Source organism: Microcaecilia unicolor, chromosome 11 (assembly GCF_901765095.1).
Source record: "Microcaecilia unicolor chromosome 11, aMicUni1.1, whole genome shotgun sequence".
Taxonomy (NCBI): Eukaryota; Metazoa; Chordata; class Amphibia; order Gymnophiona; family Siphonopidae; genus Microcaecilia; species Microcaecilia unicolor.
In genome coordinates this window covers 133,132,867-133,155,631 of record NC_044041.1, presented here as the reverse complement: position 1 = coordinate 133,155,631, position 22,765 = coordinate 133,132,867, and the positions used below count along the sequence as shown (strand labels likewise).

Here is a 22,765-nt window from a genome sequence, read left to right as displayed (position 1 = left end):
TTGTGTTCCAGGAGATTTCCTTATCGTGGACCCTATCAAGGAAGGGGAGAAGGTAAAGGCAGAAATTGCCTGCATATTGTACAAAGATCACATTTGCTATCTGAAGAAAGTGGGACTGTGGTAAGCATTTCCATCCTCCACCCTCAATAAGTGTACAGAAAGGGGTTTATATATGGCTTGGCTTGACTTTGAGCTTCAAATGTGTAGGGGCTTTGCATCTCCCTGCTGTTCTGTAGTAGGATATATTACAGGAACACACAGACCTTTCACGTAGTCCTGGTCTCATTGCAGAATGTATTTCAGAAATGCTCAGTCCTGCATACTCCCTGCTGTTTTATGGCAAGTTGTTTAGGGAGTAATTCAGTACAGGTTTCCTAAAATTAGGTACTGGGTTGCTGCGCACTAAGTGTGAATTCTATGTTAGCATTATGTGCATAATTGCCTTGATAGAAACTAGCGTATGACAGTATTTACCCGCCAACATTTAGGTGCAGCCACTTACACCATGTCAATAGTTGGTGTAAATGTCTGCAACTAAATGTTTTAGTTGCGTGCGAAACTGTGAGTAAGTGTTGGGCATGCCCCTGACCTGCCTATGCATCTCCGACATCCACAAAACCGCTAGCAGTTATATGCTAAAGGATTTTCTTGCTAAGGCTATAGAATTTATGTTTATATCATTTTTATTCAGAACATTAAACAATGTACATTATTTCAGTAGTCTCATTTCTTTGTATCACAAACTATGTACATTCATCCAATATAACCAACTGTTCTGTCTTTCCCCTTCCCCCCCCTTACCCCCTCCCCTTCCTCTATTAGGGACAGTCAAATGTTTAAGAGTCTGCTTCTTGCACCTGGAGACATCATATTCCAGAAAGGCCCCCAACAGTGTTGAAACTCTACCCCCCTGTCCGAGGTCAAGTCTCATATGTCCATACACTCTATTCGCATCATGATTATCAGCTTTGCTCGCCATTGCTGAATTGTTGGACTGCTTCGTGTCGTCCACCCGGCTAGCAATGTTTGCATCACTGCCAAAGTCGCCTTGTTTGCAAAGTTCTTATAGCCTTTTGGAGCCGAAGGTTCTAGTCTAGGTTGACCAAATAGAAGAAGTACATCATAATACCACCTGGTTCCCCACCAAGCGGAAACCTGTGACAGTACGGTCCTCCAGAGTCTCCTTATCTTTGCACATCTCCAAAATATATGGCCCAGCATCACACCTTTCTGTCCACACTTGGGGCATTCTCCCTATGATGATATTCTCATGTGAAACGCTCTGCGAGGAGAAATGTACATACGCAGCGCAAATTTATACCAAAGCTCCCAATGTCCTGCAAATTTTAATCTTTTACATATGTTCAGAATAAATGTCTTCAACTGGTCTGCTGTAACTAGCGTGTGAAGATCCATTGTCCAGCATTCTGCTAAGTTTTTGTAATCCAATTCTGAGGCTGTATCTCTTATATGTTGGTGATGGAAGGTTAGTGGTACTTTCTGCTGTGCTTCAAAAGAGTATGCTGCTGAGAGTTCCTCCCTCACATCCTCTGTCAAGGACGTCCACAGGAGGCTCCTGACATAATGTGCCAACTGCCAATAATGCCAAAGGTCTCTCCTGGGGATATTGTACTCTGTTTGCAGTTCTGCAGATGGTTTTATTTTCCCTTCGTCGGATACCACATGCATGAGATATGTGAGGCCTTGTCTCCTCCACCGCTCAAAAGCTGGATATATATTACCTGCAGGAAACTCTGGGTTGCCACATATTGTTAGAAAGGGAGTCACCCGTGATGAGAAATTATGCAGCCTGCATATCCAGCACCATGTTGCTTTTGCCGTTGGTACAATATTTGTCATTTGTAATTCCATAGGGATCAAGCTACTAGTAAGGTGCAGTAGGCATCCAGGATTCACATGTGGTTACATCTGCAGTTCCAAACTTGTATTGGAGTAGTCTGAAGTTTGCCGGTGCCAATCATTAATGTGCCTCATTCCACTTGCAACTGTTACATGACGTAAACTCAGCAAACCCAGTCCTCCATATTCAACCGGGGTGTTCATCATCAACATTGACAAGCGAGCTTTTCTCCCTTTCCATAGAAACGCGTTTAACAGTCTATTCTGTTGTCTTTCGTCCGCTTTAGTTAGGTACAGAGGCATCGTTTGGAAGATATATAGTCATTTGGGTGTGATAAACATGTTGTACAGTGCTATTCTCCCCAACAATGAAATCGGTAATGTCCCCCAGGCCTCCAATTTTAGCTTTGTATCCGACATCAGGGTCTTCACATTCCTTTCATATAATTTCCCCAAGTCTGCTGTTATATGCACCCCCAGATACCTGAGAGAGTCTGTAGCCCATTTTAGGGGAAAGGGTCCACGCTATGTTCCCTTCACAGAGGGCTGCACTGGCAACACCTGAGACTTGCTATAGTTCAGTTTAAAGCCTGAAAATTGTCCATAAGTCTCTATGCAATTCAACATGTTTTGAAGAGAGCGGGCAGGGTATTGTAACACCAAGAGTAAATCATCTGCATATGCTAAAATTTTGACCTTTTCTGTTCCCATTGTCACTCCCTTCACCTCATTTCTCAACATTATGGTGCGTAGCAGGGGCTCCAAGGCTAGGGTGAATAGAATGGGTGACAACGGGCAACCCTGCCTTGTGCCTTTAGCTATCTGGAACACAGGGCCCCTCGTTCCGTTCACTAACAGCGCTGCTAAGGGGTCTCTATAGAGTGTCCTTACTACCTCCAAGCTCCATCCTCGGTACCCCATGTATTCCAATACTTGGAAGAGGTATGGCCAGGCGACTCTGTCAAATGCCTTCTCAGCGTCTAAGCTCACTACCAGGGCAGGTTCCTTCTTCACCTGACAGTAAGCCATCGCCAGCAACAATCGTCTGACATTATATGAGGATTGCCTTCCCTTCACAAATCCCACCTGCTCTGGGGTCACCAACCAAGTTAAAGTTAAGGCCATTCTCTCTGCCAACATTTTAGCCAATAGTTTGACCTCTACATTTATTAATAAGATAGGCCTGTATGACGTCACCTGTTCTCTGGGTTTCCCTGGCTTTGGGATCAGTGTTATCAGCGCTGTGTTCGTGTGCAATGGGAATGAACCGGTCTCTACCACCTCTTCATAGTAGGCCAGCAACACTCCCATCGCTTCCACCGACAGGGTCTTATAATATTCTCCCATGTACCCATCTGGTCCTGGGGCTGAGTGTGGTTTTAATTTTTTAATTGCTGTTTGTAGTTCTGTTAGCTGTATTGGGGCGTTCAGGGATTCCAATTCTTGTTCAGTCAACTTAGGGAGTCCAGCCCGCTCTAAGTATGTGTTTATTTCTGCCTGTGTACTCCGCTTCTCTTCCTCATTTTTATATAGAGAGGTGAAATAGTCTGTGAATAAGTCTGTGATTTTTTTCTGCTCAGTAACTATCTCTCCCTTAGCTGTCCTGAGTGATTCTATGGCTCTGGACCCTCCCCATCCTTTGATCAGTCTTGCCATCATCTTTCCCGACCTATTCCCATATCTCTGCAATTTATATTTCTGATAGATCATGGAATGTGTCTCTTTTTCATGTATCAGGGTGTTGAGAGCCACCTGGGCGGCTTTTAATTTTTCTAGTGATTGTCCAGAGGGGTACTGACTATACTCCGCTTTTGCTATTTTCACTTGGTCCTCTAGTTGTAAAATACTTCTCGCCAAGTGTTTCTTCCTTCTGCTCTCATAAGCAATAATTTCTCCTCTCATTACAATTTGTGAGGTTGCCCAGAACATTTTGGCTGGTCTATGTGTTCTGCATTATTCTCTCTATATTCCTTCCATTTAGTTTGCATATGCTGGAGGAAGTGGGGTTCTCTAGCTAAGTATGTTGGGTATCGCCAGCCCGGGCCTCCTTTCTCTAAATCCCTTGCCATCTCCAGGTCAGCCCACACCAGGGCATGGTCTGAAACTTCTTCAGGGCCTATGTGCACTGCTGTTATAAGTGCGAACAAAGACCAACCCGTTAGCACATAGTCTAGACGTGCTTCCATTTCATCAAGCAGATCAATCCATAGACTGGTGGGTTGTGTCCATCTACCAGCAGGTGGAGATAGAGAGCAATCTTTTGCCTCCCTATATGTGGTCATGTGCTGCCGGAAACTCCCCAGTAAGTTCTCTATCTCAGCAGGTGTGTGGTCTGGGTGAGTACTGCTTTGGTACATCCCACCAGTCTATGGATTGATCTGCTTGATGAAATGGAAGGTAAAATTATGTATTATACCTGATAATTTTCTTTCCATTAATCATAGCAGATCAATCCATAGCCCCGCCCAGACATCTGTATTGTTTTTGTTCTGGTTATATTTCAGGTTCAAGTTTAATCTTCAGTTCCGGTTCAGGAGGACTTCGTGTTCAAGTTCTTCCAATTGGATTTTCCTTGAGTTGAGATGATTTTGTGTTACAGTGAGCTGCTGCTTCCTCTCCCCCCGTTTCGGCGGTGGCTGGATTGATAACTAAATTATGCCGGCGCTCCCTCCCACTTCGTGTGGCAGTAGGGTAGCTTTGTATCCCTCCCGCTTCGGCGGTGTTTGGGTAAGCCAGCTCCTTCCGCAGTTGCGGTAGCAGGATAAGCCAGATCCCCCCCGCATCGGCGGGTGTGGTGTCCCTCCCCCACTTCGTGGGGATGAGCTGGACAGATTCCCCTTCCCCGCTTCGGCGGTGGTGAGCTGGGCAGAGTGTCCCTTTGTGGGTGTAATTCTCTAAGTGCTGAGTCCTGCGGATGGAGCTTTGATATCGACATACTGAGGAGTTTCTGGCAGCACATGACCACATATAGGGAGGCAAAAGATTGCTCTCTATCTCCACCTGCTGGTAGATGGACACAACCCACCAGTCTATGGATTGATCTGCTATGATTAATGGAAAGAAAATTATCAGGTATGATACATAATTTTACCTTGCGTGCCATGGGCCCGGGAGCGATGTGTGTAGTCTCGTTCTCCCGGATGCAAGACCCTCCACACATCCACCAAGCCCAGTGTTGAGGAGAACATCTGCCATGTGTCTGATCTATATCCCTGATAATGCAATGAAGTTTGTTGTGAGCAATCTATACTACAGTCTGCGATCAAATTAAAATCTCCCAGGACCATCAGCCCACTATCCTTTACTGCCATACATCTTTTCATCAAATATTTGAAAAACTTCACATCTGGTACATTGGGCCCATAAAGGGCCAGCAAATGAAACTCCACCCCTTGTAGCCACACTTTAAGCAAAATATAGTTGCCATTTTCCCCTCTCTCTATTAGTGTCATTTTGCATGGTACTCCTCTCCTCACCAATACCGCTACCCCCCTCCTCCCCGTGGGCGACGCTGCATATACCTCCTCTACCCATTGCCTTTTTAGCTTATGTTCTTGTTCTGTCAGTCTCGTTTCTTGTAGACATGCAATGTCTATTGTATGCCTTCTGAGGGCTGTTAGAATTTTTGATCTCTTTATGGGGGATGTTATTCCTCCTACATTCCATGTTGCTACTCTAATGGGCATAACCGGTCTATAGATGGTATACTTGTGCGAGCTTTCCTCTATGTGTCTTGTCTGCCCTCCTTACCCTCTTCCTTCCCACTGCTGTCCTGGTGTCCTTCCCGCCTATTTCTTGTATCTTTTGCTATCTAGAAGCTTCGTGCCTATTTGTTTTGACTGACCCTACCCTCCCTCCCCCCTCTACCCTCCTCTTGAACCCCCTTTGGCCTTCCAGACTATCCTCTTATGAGATCTCTTATGACGCCAGGGACCCTCAATCCCCTTTGCCCCCCCCCCCCCCCCCCGAACATGAAACTTCCTCTCACCTCTAAGGTTTTTAACAGTTAACCACCAAACCGCTTGTGCCACTCTCTGACTGCCCACTCTTCATTCGCCCGCCAATAATCCTTGGGCGTTCAAAAATGTTCTGGCTGCTTGTACTTTATCAAAGTGGTGCCATTTATCCTGATGGAATATCCACAGGCGTGCTGGGTATGTTAGCATAAATTTTATCTTCTTGGTGATCATTGTTGTACATAAAGGATGAAACTGTCTCCTCCGTTCCTGCACAGACTGAGAGAAATCTTGAAATACTAATATTCTTTTTTTTTTTCATGAGTCAAAGAGTCGCTCTTCAGTTTGAATCCCTGCATGATCTCTTGCTTGTGCTTGTAGTTAAATATCCATGCGATCACCACACGTGGCCTGTTACTATCCTCCATTTTCCGGCCTACACGATGGGCCCTCTCTACTACCAATGGTCCTCTCGAATCAGACAGTGCCAGTTCTTTCATCAGCCATTGTTCAATCCACTCTGTTAGGTTAGTCTCCGGTATACTCTCTGCTAGCCCAACTATTCTTTTTTTTTTTTAGTTTTTTATTTATATAATTTTCAGAACCATACAAAACAAAATTTAAGACTTTTCTGTCATATAACAGGATATCTTGAAGAACAGTTGCATATTACAGTAAGTGGTCCTATCATAACTACCTCCTGTAGATCCCCCCCTCCCCTCTCCCCTCCCCCCCATTGTCCCTTTAACAGTCCTGAAGTCTCTGTTACTGCGCTGCTGTTGCGGACCAAGTGTTGTATTGTTCCCATATCTTCTAGCCCAACTATTCTTATGTTGTTTCGCCTTGAGCGATTCTCAAGGTCTTCGAGTTTATCAGACATTTCAGTGATTTGCTTCTCTACTGGAGTTACCTCTGGGGCTTGTGAGCGCATGTCACCTTCTAGTGCTGTTAACCGGGTTTCTACATCTCCCATTCACGTTTGCAGTCCGTCCAGCCCTGCTGCATAGCTGTCTAGTTTTTGTGAGAGAGTGTCCCATCGGGGGGGCAAGCGCTTTTGTAATCGCTGCCGTGATTTGCGCTAATTGCGCCTCTGTGAACCCCGCTTCGGTTTCCATCTCACTGTCCGCCATCTTGTTTTCGCTCCCGGTTTTGTTTTTCTCTTTTTTGACTGCTTTGTTCGCCATCGGTCCGGGTGAGTCCATATATTTTTTATGCTTACAAGCAAAAAGGTGATTTGCCCGGTCTTGTTGGTCACCGATATTGAGGCAATCAGGGGTGAGGGTCCTGGAGCTTCAGCCCAAGGCTTCCTCTCAGCTTACAGCATCGTGAGATCTCCAGCTATAGAATTTATGACTAAGTGCAGTTTACTTAGCATCTGCGTGTACTATTTTGGACAAGTTGGTGTTAATCCTCTCCTGCCTGCAGATGGAGGTAGAGAAACTGACCTCCTCCAGTGGCATTACCAGTATAAAGAAGAGCTTGTGCTCATTGGGAAATGCCAGTATTTCTCTACCATAATTAAACTCTGGAATTCGTTGCCGGAGAACGTGGTGAAGGCGGTTAGCTTAGCAGAGTTTAGAAAGGGTTTAGACGGTTTCCTAAAGGACAAGTCCATAAACCACTACTAAATGGACTTGGGAAAAATCCACATTTCCAGGAATAACATGTATAGAATGTTTGTACGTTTGGGAAGCTCGCCAGGTGCCCTTGGCCTGGATTGGCCGCTGTCGTGGACAGGATGCTGGGCTCGATGGACCCTTGGTCTTTTCCCAGTGTGGCATTACTTATGTACTTATGTACCTCTAGTAAATGGTAAGTTGTTCAGGCTGGTGCCCCTAGTCCTTGGCTTAATGTCTAGCAGTGCAGGCCAGTGCTGCGCAGTTTAGTCATACCTAATGGCTGACTCCCAGGATCCTGGATCCATGGACTGTACCAGATGGAGCACGGAGCACAGCTCCACTGCCCTAAGTTGTTGCCCTCAAGCAATCACTTGGTGAAGCACAGGGCTCAGTCCTATGGGGTCCTGGGATGCAGGTCCCCATACCTCCCTTTCTGCCCTTCTTTTTGTGTGCCCCTCCCCATCCCACCTGCGGAGCAGGGGCTGGGGCATTACTCCTTTAACTCCAGGCAAACAAGATTGGTTGGGTTTGCCTGATTTAGCTTTATTTCCTTGCTTAGGAAATTAAGCTAACTAAAAAAAGAAAAAAAAAGATGGTTTTACAGTTTCAGGTTCAGTTTGTTTGATATACCACAAATATAACAAAGAAAATATAAACAGTTTACCAAAATAAAATTAAGTGGGGAAGGGGAGCTGTGTACAATAACATAAAAACCTTGAGAGACAGATATCAAACACAAATTGAATTACAAAAGGGTTGCAGGGAAGGGAAGTGAGGTCACGAGGCTGAATGGCTGCCTGAGCTTTTGGCTCCTACACTTCCCCGCGTGTAATTTGCGAAATCTGCCGACATCGGGACCTGTGCAGTTCTCAGGATACATACAAATATCGGTTCTGAGTTGGTGATCGCCATGAGTAAGAATTCTGGACCCTCGCATCGGGAGGGAGAGCGTTCGGCGTGGAAGTTGGCACGGGACCTCGCGAGGCACGTGTCACCAGTGGCGGGTCGATCATCGGGCTCAGAGTCGGCTTCTTCACAGTTGGAGACAAGGCGTCCGACTCCCAAGAAGAGCTTCCCGAAGGAGCTTGCTAAATGCTTGGAAGATATCTGCTCTGAGATAAAAGCATCTAAGCTTGAGATTTTGGAACACGTGGATGCCATAAGTCTCGATCTCCGGGAATTGGGAGGTCGGGTCGAGTCACTTGAAGAGCGAGTAGATGAACAGGAGGAGAGATTTGCTGGGGTGGACACTAGTTTGAAACAGCTGTTGGAGCGATCGGATGATATGGAATATAAAATTGATGATTTGGAAAACCGGAGTAGAAGGCATAATCTCCGGTTTCGAGGGGTGCCGGAAAACAACAACATGGAGGACGTCCCTGCAGTGGTTCACACACTATGCATGAAAATTATGGGGGATTCGCTAGACCTGGAATCTGTGGGGATTGATCGTGCGCATAGAGCACTTGGCAAAACCAGAGAGAATCACCCACGAGATATAATTGTGTGCTTTACATCTTTTGCTTTTAAAGAACAGTTGTAGCTTAAAGCGCAACAATCCCCAGCTGTGGATTACAATGGAGCGCGGGTGGCGGTTTACCAGGATATAACGCTGTTTACCCTGACGCAGAGGAGAGCGATGAGCCGGTACTGGAGATACTGTTGAAGGAGAAGATTTCTTATCGATGGTTGTTTCCCTTTGTGTTGGGGTTTTCACTTAACGGAAAGCAGGTGCGATTTTGTAAGATGGCAGAGTCCTGGAGATTCTTACATGAAGCAGGTTTGACTCCGGTGGCGGGTCCGCCGGGTGTATTGGCTCCCGCCACGAAAGTGCAGTTGCAGAAATGGAAGCGGGTCAGTCCGACAGCCAAGAAGCAGAGTGATCGCATTTGACTTTGTTTGTCTATTTCTCTCTTTAGTTTCATGCATTACTTGTTCTAATAACTTTAGAGATATGGGACCTAAGAATTGTTAATGATTCATCAGATTGGAGACATGTTTTTGGGGGGTGGGGTGGATTGTGTGGGGTCAGATATGTGGTTAGATGTTATATTTGCTGATACAATAAAAGTGTGCGGGGAATTGTGGTAGGGGTTAATGTTAGTCGAGAGGGGGGTCTATTTAGCCTTAGGGGGGATTTTCCTGTTTTCCCATTCAGGGCCTAAGAGTGCTGTCTGGTGGGGGTATGAGTGAAGAGGGGGTAGGGGGGGGAAGGGAGGAGTTTGGGGGTTTTTCAGAGGGGTAGGGGGGGTTTAGAGGTCATGGTAGGTGTTGGGGGGGGGGCTCCCAGGAGTGTGGCTTTATTGTACGATGTCAATTAAAAATTGGGTATGACTACTGATCTCAAATTTTTGTCATATAATGTAAAAGGTCTGAACTCTCCACAGAAGCGCCAGAAGCTGTTTAAAGAGTTGACACATTTTAAGCCTCAAGTAGTATTTCTCCAGGAAACACATTTGAGACAAGATCATGACATTTTTTTATGTCATCCTCAGTATCCCCACATTTTCTGTGCATCTGCTTTAGATGGCTCTAAGAAACGGGGGGTAGCTATTGCTTTGCATTCTTCACTACAATTTCAGGTGAAGAAGGTGAAGCGGGATAGAGAGGGGAGACTTTTGCTTTTGAATGTGTCTATAGGAGGTTTGCCTGTTACACTGGGGTCGGTGTATGCGCCAAATGAAGCGCAACATAAGTTTTTATCCACACTGGTGGGACTTTTGCTTTCTTGTTCTCCAGGAAAGTTAATAGTGGGGGGAGACTTTAATGCTACGCAACATCCGGACTTGGATAGATCGGGTCTGTCTTCTGGGAACCATGTATTGGTTTCTAATGCTTTGAATAGGTTTGCTAGAGATTTGGGTATATTTAGGTGTTTGGCGAGTTTCTCATCCGAGGGTCAGAGATTATTCGTTTTATTCCCATGCTCACGATACGTATTCTCGAATTGATTATATTTTCGTTGATGTAGCCTTGACCCATGCCGGATGGAAATCAGAAATTGGGATACCAACCCTGTCGGATCATGCGCCGGTTTGGGTCAGTATTCCCTCGCTTGGGGGGGAGGAGAAAGAGTGGCGATGGTCCTTGAACACAACATTATTGCAGGAGCTTGACATTATTAATGGTTATAGACAGATCTTGAAAGACTATTTGGAATTAAATGTAGATTCAGGCCCAACATTGGGGGTGGTTTGGGATGCGCTAAAGGTGGTTACCAGGGGCTATTTCCTGCAGAAGGCTAGTTATCGGGCTAGACAGCAAAGGGCAGAGGTTGGGAAGTGCTTAGCGCAGTTGTCTCTTCTGTCAGCAAGACATAAATCCTCCCAATCTGTTACAGCTCTGAGGGAAATTCAAGCGTTGCATTTAAGACTTATTCACTTGTTCAGAACCCTTATGTTATCATCCTCACTTTAATATTCCCTTATCTCTTGTTTGTCCTGTCTGTCCTAATTAGATTGTAAGCTCTGTCGAGCAGGGGCTGTCTCTTCATGTTCAAGTGTACAGCGCTGCGTATGTCTAGTAGCGCTATAGAAATGATAAGTAGTAGTAGTAATGTTGAACGCTTGCTGAAATAGTATGGTGATCTCATATATTGATTATTTCAATGCATTGTTCATTGTATTACCTCATAAGAGTCTGAAGAGATTTCAGCATGTTCAGAATACAGCTGCCCAATGTTTGTTAAATTTGGGCTCACATGATAACATTGCATCAACACTTTTCTCTTTGCATTGGCTTGCAGTTGAGAAACAATGTATCTTTAAAATATTATTGCTAGTATTTAAGGTTTTTCATGGGATGGCACCAAAGTATCCTATATAATAATTTGCACCTCCAACGTTCCATGTCTGGCAGCCTGGGTTCGTAACATCTCCTGACGTCAGCCAGCCTCCAGTGTTCCATTCCCCCTCATTGTCCCACCCTCGCATCAAGACATAATGGTGAGAGGGAAGGGAACGCTGGAGGCGAGCTGACGTCAGGAGGGATGTTACGAATGGAACGGAAGCCATTGGCTGCTCTGCGCATGCTTGACCGGCCGACTGGCTTCCGTGGGAATAGAGAATGCAAGTGAGCAGCTCATTTGCATTCCATTTCCTTGATGCATGGCCGTTCCCTACCGATTCGCTATGGAATCAGTACGGGAAGGGCTCTTCCGAGGACCTTAGTGCATCTGGCCGTGAGTGAAATGTACATGGATAACTGCTCTCTGACTGGATAAGATCGATTAGTTTGAGGACACTTGGACTTGGATAGCTACTGTGGTGGGTGGGGGGGGGGGGGGAGGTTTGAATAATTTTGTTCTATGTGGCTATGGGACTTACAGTTCATGCATACCATGTCTAGTTTGTATGTTAAAATTCTTTTTTTTTTTTAACTTTATTTTTATTAAGCTTTTTAACAAACATAATTCACATTTATGAATGATAATGCACAATTTGGAAATGAAAAATTATATAAACAAGCAAATACTATTTAAGTTTCATATAATTATCGACCACAAGAATAGGAAATCAATCCAAGATGTAAGATTAATCATATAATCTAAAGGAAATAATCATACATTGTAAATTATATTAATGAAGCGTCACTTTGAGTGATTCACTCCAAGGCTGTTAAACAGTGTACATTTGGGATTAAACCACTACATTAACCTCTTCCCTACTAAGTAGAAATTCCTCTAGCTGTTTGGGTCAAAAAATTGAAATTGTTTAGATTGAAACATAATTCTACATACACAAGGAAATTTCAATAGGAAGGTAGCTCCTATTGCCACAGTTCTTGTGCGCAAAGCCAAAAAGGCTTTACGCCTCTTCTGAGTCTCTCTTGATAGGTCTGGATTTATTCTTATTTTTGACCCCCAAAAAACTGAATCCAAATGTCTTAAAGAAAGTCTCAGTACTGCATCCCGATCCATTTCTAAAGCAAATGAGACTAATAATGTTGCTCTTTTCGTTACAACTTCTAAGGATGACTCCAAAAAGGTAGTCAGATTCATCACTACACCACCTTGAGGAAGGTTTTCTGACTCCACTCTAGAATCAGTTGGCAAATAAAACGCTCTAGTTATTGGTGGTAGTGAATTTTCTGACATGCTCAATATTTCCACAAGGTATTTTTTAATCATTTGTACAGGGGTAATAAGAGGCGAACTAGGAAGATTTATTAGCCTCAGATTAAGTCTCTTGGACTGATTTTCCAGATATTCCAGCCTTCGGAGAGTAAAATTCTTTTTTTTTAATTTTTAGAAGTCTTTATTGTACTGATTTAGATACATAACAAAGTAAACACATCGTGAAACATTTCCAGATTGTAACGATACAGGTTATACAGAAGTAAACAATGATCTTGATTCGTATCAAGTCTAACTGAGATCTTCAAGTAACTTCAACTTTTTTTTATGTTTATACAAACACTACCCCCTACCAACCTAACCCCCCCCCCCCCGCCCTACAGCCCCCCTCCCCCCCTCCCTCCCCCCGTACCCTGCTGTAAAGACTCCTTCCTCTGTGTCGGTCCAGTGACATTTCCCCTACTTAGCGTTCAGGAATGGTAACCATATTCTCTCCCACTTAGGCACGATCTTAGATTTAACTGCAGTCAATCTCTCCATCTCACACACATATCGCAGCTTGGTAAGCCAGCGTACCAGCGGTGGCACCAAAGGCGACTTCCAACTCTGAGCCAGATTCACTCTTGCTGTCTGTAAGGCTCCCCGTGTCAGGTGCCATTCATGCTCTCTGAGACCCTCTGGTCGCTGACCCAATAGGAATATTAGTGGATGCCACCGCACAGGTCTACTAACCCATTTTTGAAGGCGTGCCTGCACCGCCTTCCAGTACGCTTTTGCCTTTGGACATGTCCACCATATGTGGCCCATTGTACCCACAGCCCCACATTTCCTCCAACAACTTTCAGGAACCTGCACAAACATATGGTGCAGACGCGCCGGAGTGAGGTACCAGCGGAAAAAAACTTTTATTGTATTCTCCTTCATAGACACTGACCTCGCTGAGCGCATTGTTTCCCTTTCAAGCTTCAACCATTTTTCATCCGTTAAAGTGAAATCTAATTCCTGCTCCCACCTTCTCCTATGTAATAGCGAGGGCTTCTGGCGTGCGACCAAAGCCGCGTATAGAAAGGTGATCATACCCCTTGTACTATGGTATTGCACACACACTTCCTCCATTGGGTGCGTTTCCCTCGTAAGGCAGGCCACGTATTCAGGTCCTTTCAAAAAGTGTCTCAGCTGTAAATAAACGTAGTAATCACTTTGCCGCAACCGGAAGTCGTCCCTCAGGGCCTCAAAGGAAGCCACGTCCGCTCCTACATGCAACTGGCCCATCATGTCCAATCCCACTTCCGCCCAGCGCTCTATGACTGGGTTCCCAATGCTCGGTCTGAACAGCGGGTTGTCAGCTATTGGTGCCAAACCTGACACAGGTGGCTGCCGTTCAATAAACATACGATCCCAATAATAAAAAGTGGCCTGCACAGTCGGAGGAAACCGCTCAACCCGCCCTCTATATTTCTTGGGTAACCACATTAAGCTGCCCAGCCTGCGGGACCCCACCATGGATTGTTCCAAGTGTACCCAGAGCTTATGGTCCTCCCCCCTGAACCACTCTACCGCCGACCTAGCCTGAGCAGCCCAATAGTACCAACACAAATTCGGCACTGAGAGGCCGCCTTGATTTTTACTCCGATACAGGATAGCCCGTGCCAGCCGAGGTCTCTTCTGATTCCATATAAAGCGCAACAGGCGATCCTGCAAAGTGGACAAGTATGACCGGGGCACTCTCAAGGGAAGTACTTGAAAGAGATACATTAGCCGGGGCAGGATGTTCATTTTGATCGCCGCTATCCGGCCTAGCCAGGACAGTCCCGAGTGAGACCATCTATCCAAATCGCTGTAAATCGCCTTCTGTAGTACCGGGTAATTAACAGAAAACAACTCTGACTGTACCGCAGGAATCTGCACCCCTAGATATTGTATGGATCTAGTTGACCACTTAAAAACAAATGACGCTTGCAGCGATTCAAACACCCTTGACGGCACTCCCACCGCCATACCTTCTGACTTATTAGCATTGAGCTTATATCCTGAGACTCGCGAATAGTCCTCTATTTCCTTTAGTAGGTTAGGCAGTGAGATTAACGGGTTAGTTAAAGACAATAGCACGTCGTCCGCAAATAACGCGATTTTATATTCCTGCCCCCTCACCTCAACCCCTGATATGTTCACGTTCTCTCGGATGGCCGCCGCCAGTGGCTCCATTGTCAAAGCAAACAACAACGGAGACAGCGGACATCCCTGTCGGGTGCCCCTCCCCAGCAAAAACGCACCCGAATTCCCACCGTTGACCCTAACACAAGCTTGTGGTTGAGTGTAAAGCGATTGGATCCAAGATCTAAATAAGGGCCCTATCCCAAATCTGTGCAGCACCCTATCCAGGAACCCCCAGTGGACTCGATCGAAGGCCTTCTCCGCGTCCAGCCCCAGCAGGACCAACGGACAGGCCCGCGACCGAGCCCAGTGCATCAAGTCCAGGGTTCTGCGCACATTGTCCATAGCCTGTCTCTTCGGCACAAATCCCACCTGATCCGGGTGGATCAAGGTAGGCAGCAGCCCCCCTAAACGGTTGGCAAGCACCTTGGCCAAAATTTTTACATCCGTATTCAATATTGATATGGGACGATAGGACGCACATTCCGCTCCATCCTTCTGAGGCTTAGGTATTACCGCCACCCAGGCATCTAACATGGTTCTAGGCAATGCCTGCCCATCTCTAACCGAATTGATAACCAATGTCAGGCAAGGCGCCAGTTCTCGCGCAAACTGCTTGAAAAACTCATTAGTAAAGCCGTCCAAGCCTGGCGCCTTGCCCGTCGGCAGGGCCTTTATAACCTGCAGCACTTCTTTTAATTGCACTGGGTCATCCAGTTCTCTTCTCTGCTGTTCGGATAGTACAGCCAGCCCTCTACCAGCTAAGTATTGATCTATCCCCCCAACCTGTATGCCAGCATCTTCCCTGTACAGTGACTCATAGAACTGAGCGAAGCGCTCTCTAATTTGGGCGGACTTATACAACATTTTCCCATTCACATCTTTCACACGCACAATGTGTCTATCAGCTCTCAGTTTTCTTAATTTCCGAGCCAACAACCTCCCTGGCTTATTAGTCCCTTCATAATACACCTGTTTCAATCGTGCATGAACAAACTTCAAGCTCTCCTCATGTAGCGCATTCAATTCCAGTCTCACATCTTGCAGCTTACGGTAGTCAGCTACCCGACCTGATGCCCTGTATTTTATTTCTAAATCTCCAATTTGCGCCATACATTTCATCAGGCGCTCTCTGTGGGCCCTATTTCTGTGACTAGCACACTTAATAAAATGCCCTCGTGCCACCGCTTTAAAGGCATCCCATACAGTGCTCAAAGCTGGCCCTGAGTCCATATTGATCTCAAAGTACTCTTTCAGGACCGGGAGGAAATCCGCTACAATCTGAGGATCCTGTAACAAACAGTTATTAAATGACCACCTGCGGTCTCTTCGCTCCCCTTCCAGAGAAGGAACGACAACCCATGCCGGTGCATGGTCTGAAATTGTGATATGTCCAATGGCGGATTCCCCTCCTCCGTCCGCAAGGGTCTTGTCTAAAAAAACATAATCTAGTCTAGAATAGGACAGGTGCGCTTGAGAATAAAAGGTGTAGTCTCGCCCTCTCGGATGACATAGCCGCCACCAGTCACACAACCCCATTTCTTCTACTAAGTTCCGTAAAGCACGTGACATGTTGTAATCAGCTTTAGCAGGAGGTGTCGACCTATCTAAGCCAGGTTGCATAGTTGCATTGAAATCTCCAGCCATGAACACCCTCCCCCGGGCGAAAAGTTGCAATTCCCTATGAAGGTACTTAAAAAACCCCTCCTGGTGCTCATTAGGGGCGTAAATGTTGGCCAAGGTAAACTCCTCCCCCTCAAGCTGCACATGCATAAAGAGAAAACGCCCCGCAGTGTCTCTCCTCATGTGGAGAACCTGTATATGGACATCCCTGTGAAACAAAATAGCAACTCCCCTTTTTTTCCCCCCTTTAACATCAGAGGCGCAGTATACTCCCGGATACATTTTGGAAGCCAATAGCCCCTCATGCTTTGGTAACATGTGCGTTTCCTGTAAAAACACCACCTTCGGGCACATTAAGCGCAGCTCACGCTGAAGGGCGTGGCGCTTGTATGGTGAATTAAGCCCTTTTACATTATAGGTAAGCACTTTGAAATCAGACATTATTCTTACTCAATATATCACTCCTGTAAATCAAAGCAAGGTTAACACTCAGATCATCATTTACCCAGATCCCCTCCTCTCCTTCACCGAACCCTCCACAGATAATATAACTCCCCGTCCCCCCTTCTATACCCCATAACACATACATTCCCTGATAGAGGGCCCCCCCTCCCCCCCCCCTGTACTCCCTCCCCCCCTCCCCTTCCCTCCCTTAAGTCCACTAGCGAGGTACTGAATCCCCCGTCTAGGAATGTGAAAGGAAGAGCCCATTAACCCAATCAGCTACCCAAGACCCCTCCCTCCGCCCCCCCCCCAACCTTACCCCTGCTTATCACTCTATAGTCTCTCCTCTGTATTACTAAACCCCTCCCTCATATGAAAATAGTTCGCCCTTTTCCAATACATTGCAGATTCTCCCTCCCCTGCACTCTTAAGTATATAATTATATTCAACATAAACAAGTTAACACTGCTCTCCACTATAGATCACCGGTCATGATAATGCTGTCAATTCAGGTGCATGTCCGAGTCTTTTTCCCCTTGCCCTGGACTCGCTGCCATTTCTGCAGCTTGGCTCGCGTAGTCGGGTCCAATTCCGCTGGTGGGCCTTCTGTGGTCACCAGTCCCTCGGATCGTAAGATCTTCCACACTTCCTCCAGGGACCGGGTTCGATACAAACGCCCTCCTGTCGTGAAACAAAGGGCAAAGGGGAACGCCCATCTGTAGGGAATTTTGTGCTTCATTAAGGCTTCCAACGCTGGCTTCATCCCTCTCCTCAAGGACAAAGTATGTGCCGACAGGTCCTGGAAGACTTTAATTTGTGCGTCGTTATACTCAATGTGCTGTACCTGGCGCGCTTTCTGCAGCACCTGCTCCTTTATGGTGAAAGTTGAAAAGCAGACCACGATATCCCTCGGTCTATTATCTGACCGTCTTCCTAATGCTCTATGTGCACGTTCAAAAGTAACGTCCAGAGAGTCTATCAGTTTGCTACAAAGCAACTTTACAATGGCGCCAACATCTTCTTGGTCTTCCACTTCCGGAACTCCGCGAAACCGCAAGTTATTGCGGCGCCCTCGATTTTCCAAGTCGTCTAATTTAATTTGCATTTCTGCATGCGAGGCAAGTACTTTCGCAAGACGAGTCTCAGTCTCTATCAACTTTTCGGCGTTCTCGTCCACTCTCACCTCCAGGTCTTCCACGCGGCCTCCCATCTCCCGGAGATCCACGCTCAGCACATCCATCTTTTCCAGGATTTCCTCCTTTGAAGCTGTGATTTCTTTGCGGATCTCCGCTAGAAATCTCGCTAAATCCTTGGGCAGGCTCCGCTTACACGTTGATTTACTCAACTCACACAGGGAGGGAGCTGAATCCGAGTCGGAGTGGGAGGCGGGTGCAGAGGAGAGCACATGGCGCCGCGTGGTCCGGAGCGCTGGCTTCTCTAAGGTACGATCGTTCTCCTTCCGAGCCGTCGCCATCTGTTTCGACGGGGACTTTCGCATTAAGTTCCACACACTACAGGGAGCGTTATATTACCAAATTTAGCCCGTTTGACAAGCTGAGGAGCGCTATTGTAGCTTAATTACAGAGGGTTGCGTCGGAGCTAGACCCCTAGGCAGCCATTCAGGTCCGTGACGTCACTTCCTCCCTCCGGAGAGTAAAATTCTTATCTTTAATCAATGTTTGACCCACAAGTTCCATTTTTTTAGTTCGTTCAGTAAGAAATTTTACTTCCGCAGCTTGATGTTCAGTCTTTTGCATTGGGCTAATGCTGTTTCTGATAAAGTCTTAATAATTACAGCATTTTTAGTTACCACAGTTTGTAGGGAGGAATGTGCAGTAAAGGTTAAGTCCCATAGTGACTCTAGCGTCACTACGGCTGGCTTTTCCATTTTCTCCAATGTCAATTGAGGAAGGGGTGCTTTAGCAGCATTTTCCAGGATACTCACTGTCTGTACTGGCAGTACAGGAGCCGATGTCGCTTCTGGAGCAGCCAAGCTGTCGTCCCTCTGATCTCCCCTTGTCTCCAAAAGGCTCCCTACCTGCACGCTCTGCTCTCCACTTCGGATCTGAGCTACAGGGCTCATCTGGAGACATTCACTTCCTGGTTGTGGAGGAGCCGCACGTTCGACAGGGCTAAGGGAAGCCCCGTCTATACTGTCGGCTAACGCCGAAGCGCCAGCCTCAGCTACCAGAGTAGAAATCTTCCCCAGACCCAGCGCGACTGCAAAATCTTCCATCTTAGCCTGCCGAAGCTGACTTGTCCCGTCAGGGAGAGAGGGAATCTCCCTGACCGTGCTTCTCCTTTTCCCTATTCCGGGGTTCAGGTAAGGAGCAACTTTGTGGCGTTGGCAGAGAAGAGTGAGACGCGACTGGCAACGCTTCTCATACCGTCGCCATCTTGGATCGGCCTCCAAAATTCTAATTAAAAGAATAAAAAAAAAATTCCTAGATGACTTGTGTCAATCCTTTTTTCATATAGAATCTAAGTCATCTTTGACCAAGGCAGGGAGATGCTCCTGTGTGCCAACCCTTGGAATACAAAATGCCTAGATGAGGGAGCTCCGATACATTTCCATTTTGAAACTGTACCCTAGCCTAGCTGCCATGAGTGAAATTTTGAAGATCATTATTGATTCATCTTGATCCATGGAGGAACAGGTTTATTTTGTTGTTAGAAGAAATGTATTCTCCAAGGACAAGCAGGCATGATGTCATCCACATGTGAGAATATCATCCATGGAGCCCGGTGCAGACACTGCCATACTGCACTGTCACTTTAAAACTTTGAGTTCCATGGCGTCTCACAGATCAATCCAGAGACTTGTGGGTTGTGTCCCTCTACCAGCAGGTGGAGATAGAGAGAACCTCCGAAGTTTGCTATATGTGGACCTGTGCAGCCAGCTGAACCTCAGTATTCTCTCTATCTAGCAGGTGGAGGGACATCTCTGTGCAGCTCTGGTTTGATCTGGCTACTGGCGTCCTTTGGGCCTAGTTTAGCACAGACGGGGGTTGAGTGGCTGTTTGCAGCTTGTGGTGTACACCTGGAGGGCTGGTCTGTATATTAGATTTACAATAATACACTATTGTTTGTCTTATATCGATCTGCTTTGTCATTTTTCCACCTGGTGGTGCCAGGTCCATCCCGGTCTCACCCTACCTTTCCTCCATCGCCCAGGGCTGTTGACCTGATCGGGGGTTTCCTTTCTGTCCTGACTAGAAAAAAAAAAAAAAGGTAAGAGACTTTGTTTTTGTTTAATCATACAGAGGAACTAGACGTTCTGCCGAGTCAGTTTTGGGGCAGGCGTTTGTGGAGCATGTCAGTGCCTTCTGAGGCAACTAAGCGCTGCTCCCGGTGTGGGGGCCGGAGACCAGCATCAGCGGAGTGTGAGTCCTGCCGCCGTCAGCCCGCAGCAGGGGTTCAGCACGACAGGGGTTCCCCTCAGGCGTCCGGTGAGTCGGAAGTACAGGGGATAGTTTTGGTGGTTTTCTCGGGGCAGTTAGTGCAGCGCGCGTTGGCAGGTGCTATTTTTTCCTCTCAGGCACGACCCGCTCTGCTTGTGGCGGTTGATAGACGAGGCGCAGGGCGCTTCTGTGGCACAGGCTTCGATGGAGGGAAGCGATGTACAGGGAGCAGGGGAGTCCCTTCCAGTTCCTTTTTCCCTGGATATTGTTTTATTAATGCACAATGCCTTTCTTTTGAAGAAGTCAGGAGCTTCTTCAGGCAGCCCCGTCTCTTGCTCAGCAGTTGCTGCAGCCTCTCAGTCTTTCCTGACAAAACGTCCCCGGGTGGAGATTTTGGATCCCGAGGAGCTATCTGACACAGATGGCCCGGTTTCATCTTCAGGCTCTCCCTCAGAATCTTTGGATTTGGCAGATGAGGTCACCCTGCCCTCTGAGAAGGGGGATGATCCGACGGCTGCCCACCTTTTTCGCAGGGAAGAGCTTCCCTCCCTGATTGTTAGGGCTTTTGAGGTTTTGGCCATTTCCCCCCTGAATCGTCAGGGGGGAACAGGTCTGGTGCCCTCTATTATGTCTGGCACTAAATGCCCACCTCGTTCCTTTCATGTGCATGAGGCCAGGAAGATCCTTTTGGCGCAGTAGGATACACCAGACAGTGGGCTTAAGGTTGCTTAGAGCTATGTTGCGTCTTTGCAAGCTACCTGCTCCTGACTTAGACTTGCTGAAGGTCCCTATGGTGGATTCCTTAATCACAACGGTCACTGAGAAAACCACTGTCCCTGTGGAGGGTGGCACGGTGCTCAAGGACCCTCAGGATCGTAAGTTGGAAACTTGCTTGAAGCTGTCCTTTGAAGTAGCGGCCTTTTCCCTGCAGGCCTCAGTTTGTGGCTTCTATGCGCCGCGGGTATGTTTATCGTGGGTACAGTAAGCCTCCTCTCCGGAAGATCTCGTGGTTGTTTTGCTGGCCTTGGAGTCCGGTTTAGCCTTCCTTGCGGATCTTCTTTACTATCTTTTGAGGGCTTCGGCGAAGGAGGTTTCACTAGCGGTCACCGTGCATAGCTGGCTGTGGTTGCGGCATTGGGCTGCAGATGTGGCCTCTCACGTTTAGCAAGGCTTCCTTTTAGGGGAAAGCTTTTGTTTGGGACAGACTTAGAACAGATTGTGAAGGACCTTGGAGACTCGGGTCAGCGTCTCCTGGAGGATAGGTCCAAGTTTGTTCGACTGACGGGACCTAGACCTAAGTTTATGGATACATGGCGTTACCGTCCAGGTCGCGGGGCCTCTTTTCAGAGAGCAAAGTCTTCTCAGAGGCCTCAGCCCTTTCGAGGTGACAGGCGGGCCTTCCTTTCCAGTAATAGAAACCAGCCCGCAGCCAGGTCTGCCCAATGATGGGACCCTGGTCCATATCCAGCCGGTTATTGGGGGGCAGACTGCTCCTATTCCTGGTGGAGTGGACCAGGGTAACATCCGACAAATGAGTCTTGGAGGTTATCAGAGATGGCTACAAGTTAGAATTGGCTCCTCCGATAGTAGACTCTTTTCTGGAATCTCCTTGCAAATGTCCTGCCAAGGTGCAGGGTGTTCGACACACCCTCCCTCAACTTACAACGGTTGGGTGCCGTCCAGCCTGTACCCCCATCAGAAAGAGGATGTGGTCGATACTTCATTTATTTTGTGTTGCCAAAAAAGGGCGGTTCTTGGCTACCCGTCTTAGATCGCAAGTGCGTCAACAGGTCCTTAAGGGTTCGGCTTGTCCGCATGGAAATCCTCCGATCGGTGATCGCAGTGGCACAGCCAGGGAAGTTTTTGACCTCTCTCGATCTCAGAGGCCTATTTACACATTCCAATCTGGCCTCCCCAGAGGCGCTTTCTTCGCTTTGCAGTGCTCGGTTGTCATTTTCAATTCAAAGCGATGCCCTGTGGCCTAGCCACAGAGCCTCGGACCTTTTCCAAGGGCCTGGTAGTAGTGACGGCCTATCTCAGGAAGGAAGGGATTCAGGTCCATCCCTATCTAGACAACTGGCTTGTGCGGGCGTCTTCTTTCAAGGAGAGTCGGCGGGCAACCGACAAAGTGGTCGGGTTGCTTCAGTCGCTTGATTGGGTGATCAGCTTCCCAAAGTGCAGCCTAACACCTTCCCAAACGCTGGAATACTTGGGGGTGTGCTTCGATACCGAACAGGGATGGTTTCTCTTCCTTCAGCTCGAGCACAGCGGTTACAGGCTCAGGTACGAGCACGGTTTCAAACTCCGAACCTGCGGGCTTGGGACTATGTACAAGTTCTAGGTTCCATGGCCTCCACCTTGGACATGGTAAAGTGGGCCAGAGCTCACATGCGCCCCCTCCAGTGGCACCTTCTGAGCCGTGGGTCTCCGCTCGAAGGATTACGAGGTTCGGGTGCCATGTTCGGCCTGTCTTCACACAATCATGCACTGGTGGTTCATTCAAAAGAATCTGGTGTCGGGCATTCCTCTGGCAACCCTGGACTGGAAGATAGTGACCACGGATGCGTCACTGTCTGGCTGGGGGGCTCATTGCCTGCAACAGACGGCCCAGGGCGTTTAGACTTCGATGGAGGC

At 47.3% G+C, this 22,765-nt stretch overlaps 1 protein-coding gene across 3 annotated transcripts in view; it reads left to right on the top strand.

Moving 5' to 3' along the window:
* Positions 1-22,765, top strand: part of EIF1AD (eukaryotic translation initiation factor 1A domain containing) — a 140,895-nt gene that overhangs the window by 101,473 nt on the left and 16,657 nt on the right. For all 3 annotated transcript variants that reach the window (XM_030219219.1, XM_030219218.1, XM_030219220.1), the window contains exon 4: positions 12-120. In XM_030219219.1, coding sequence (XP_030075079.1) covers positions 12-120 — 109 coding nt within the window. The remainder of the gene's footprint in view (positions 1-11; positions 121-22,765) is intronic.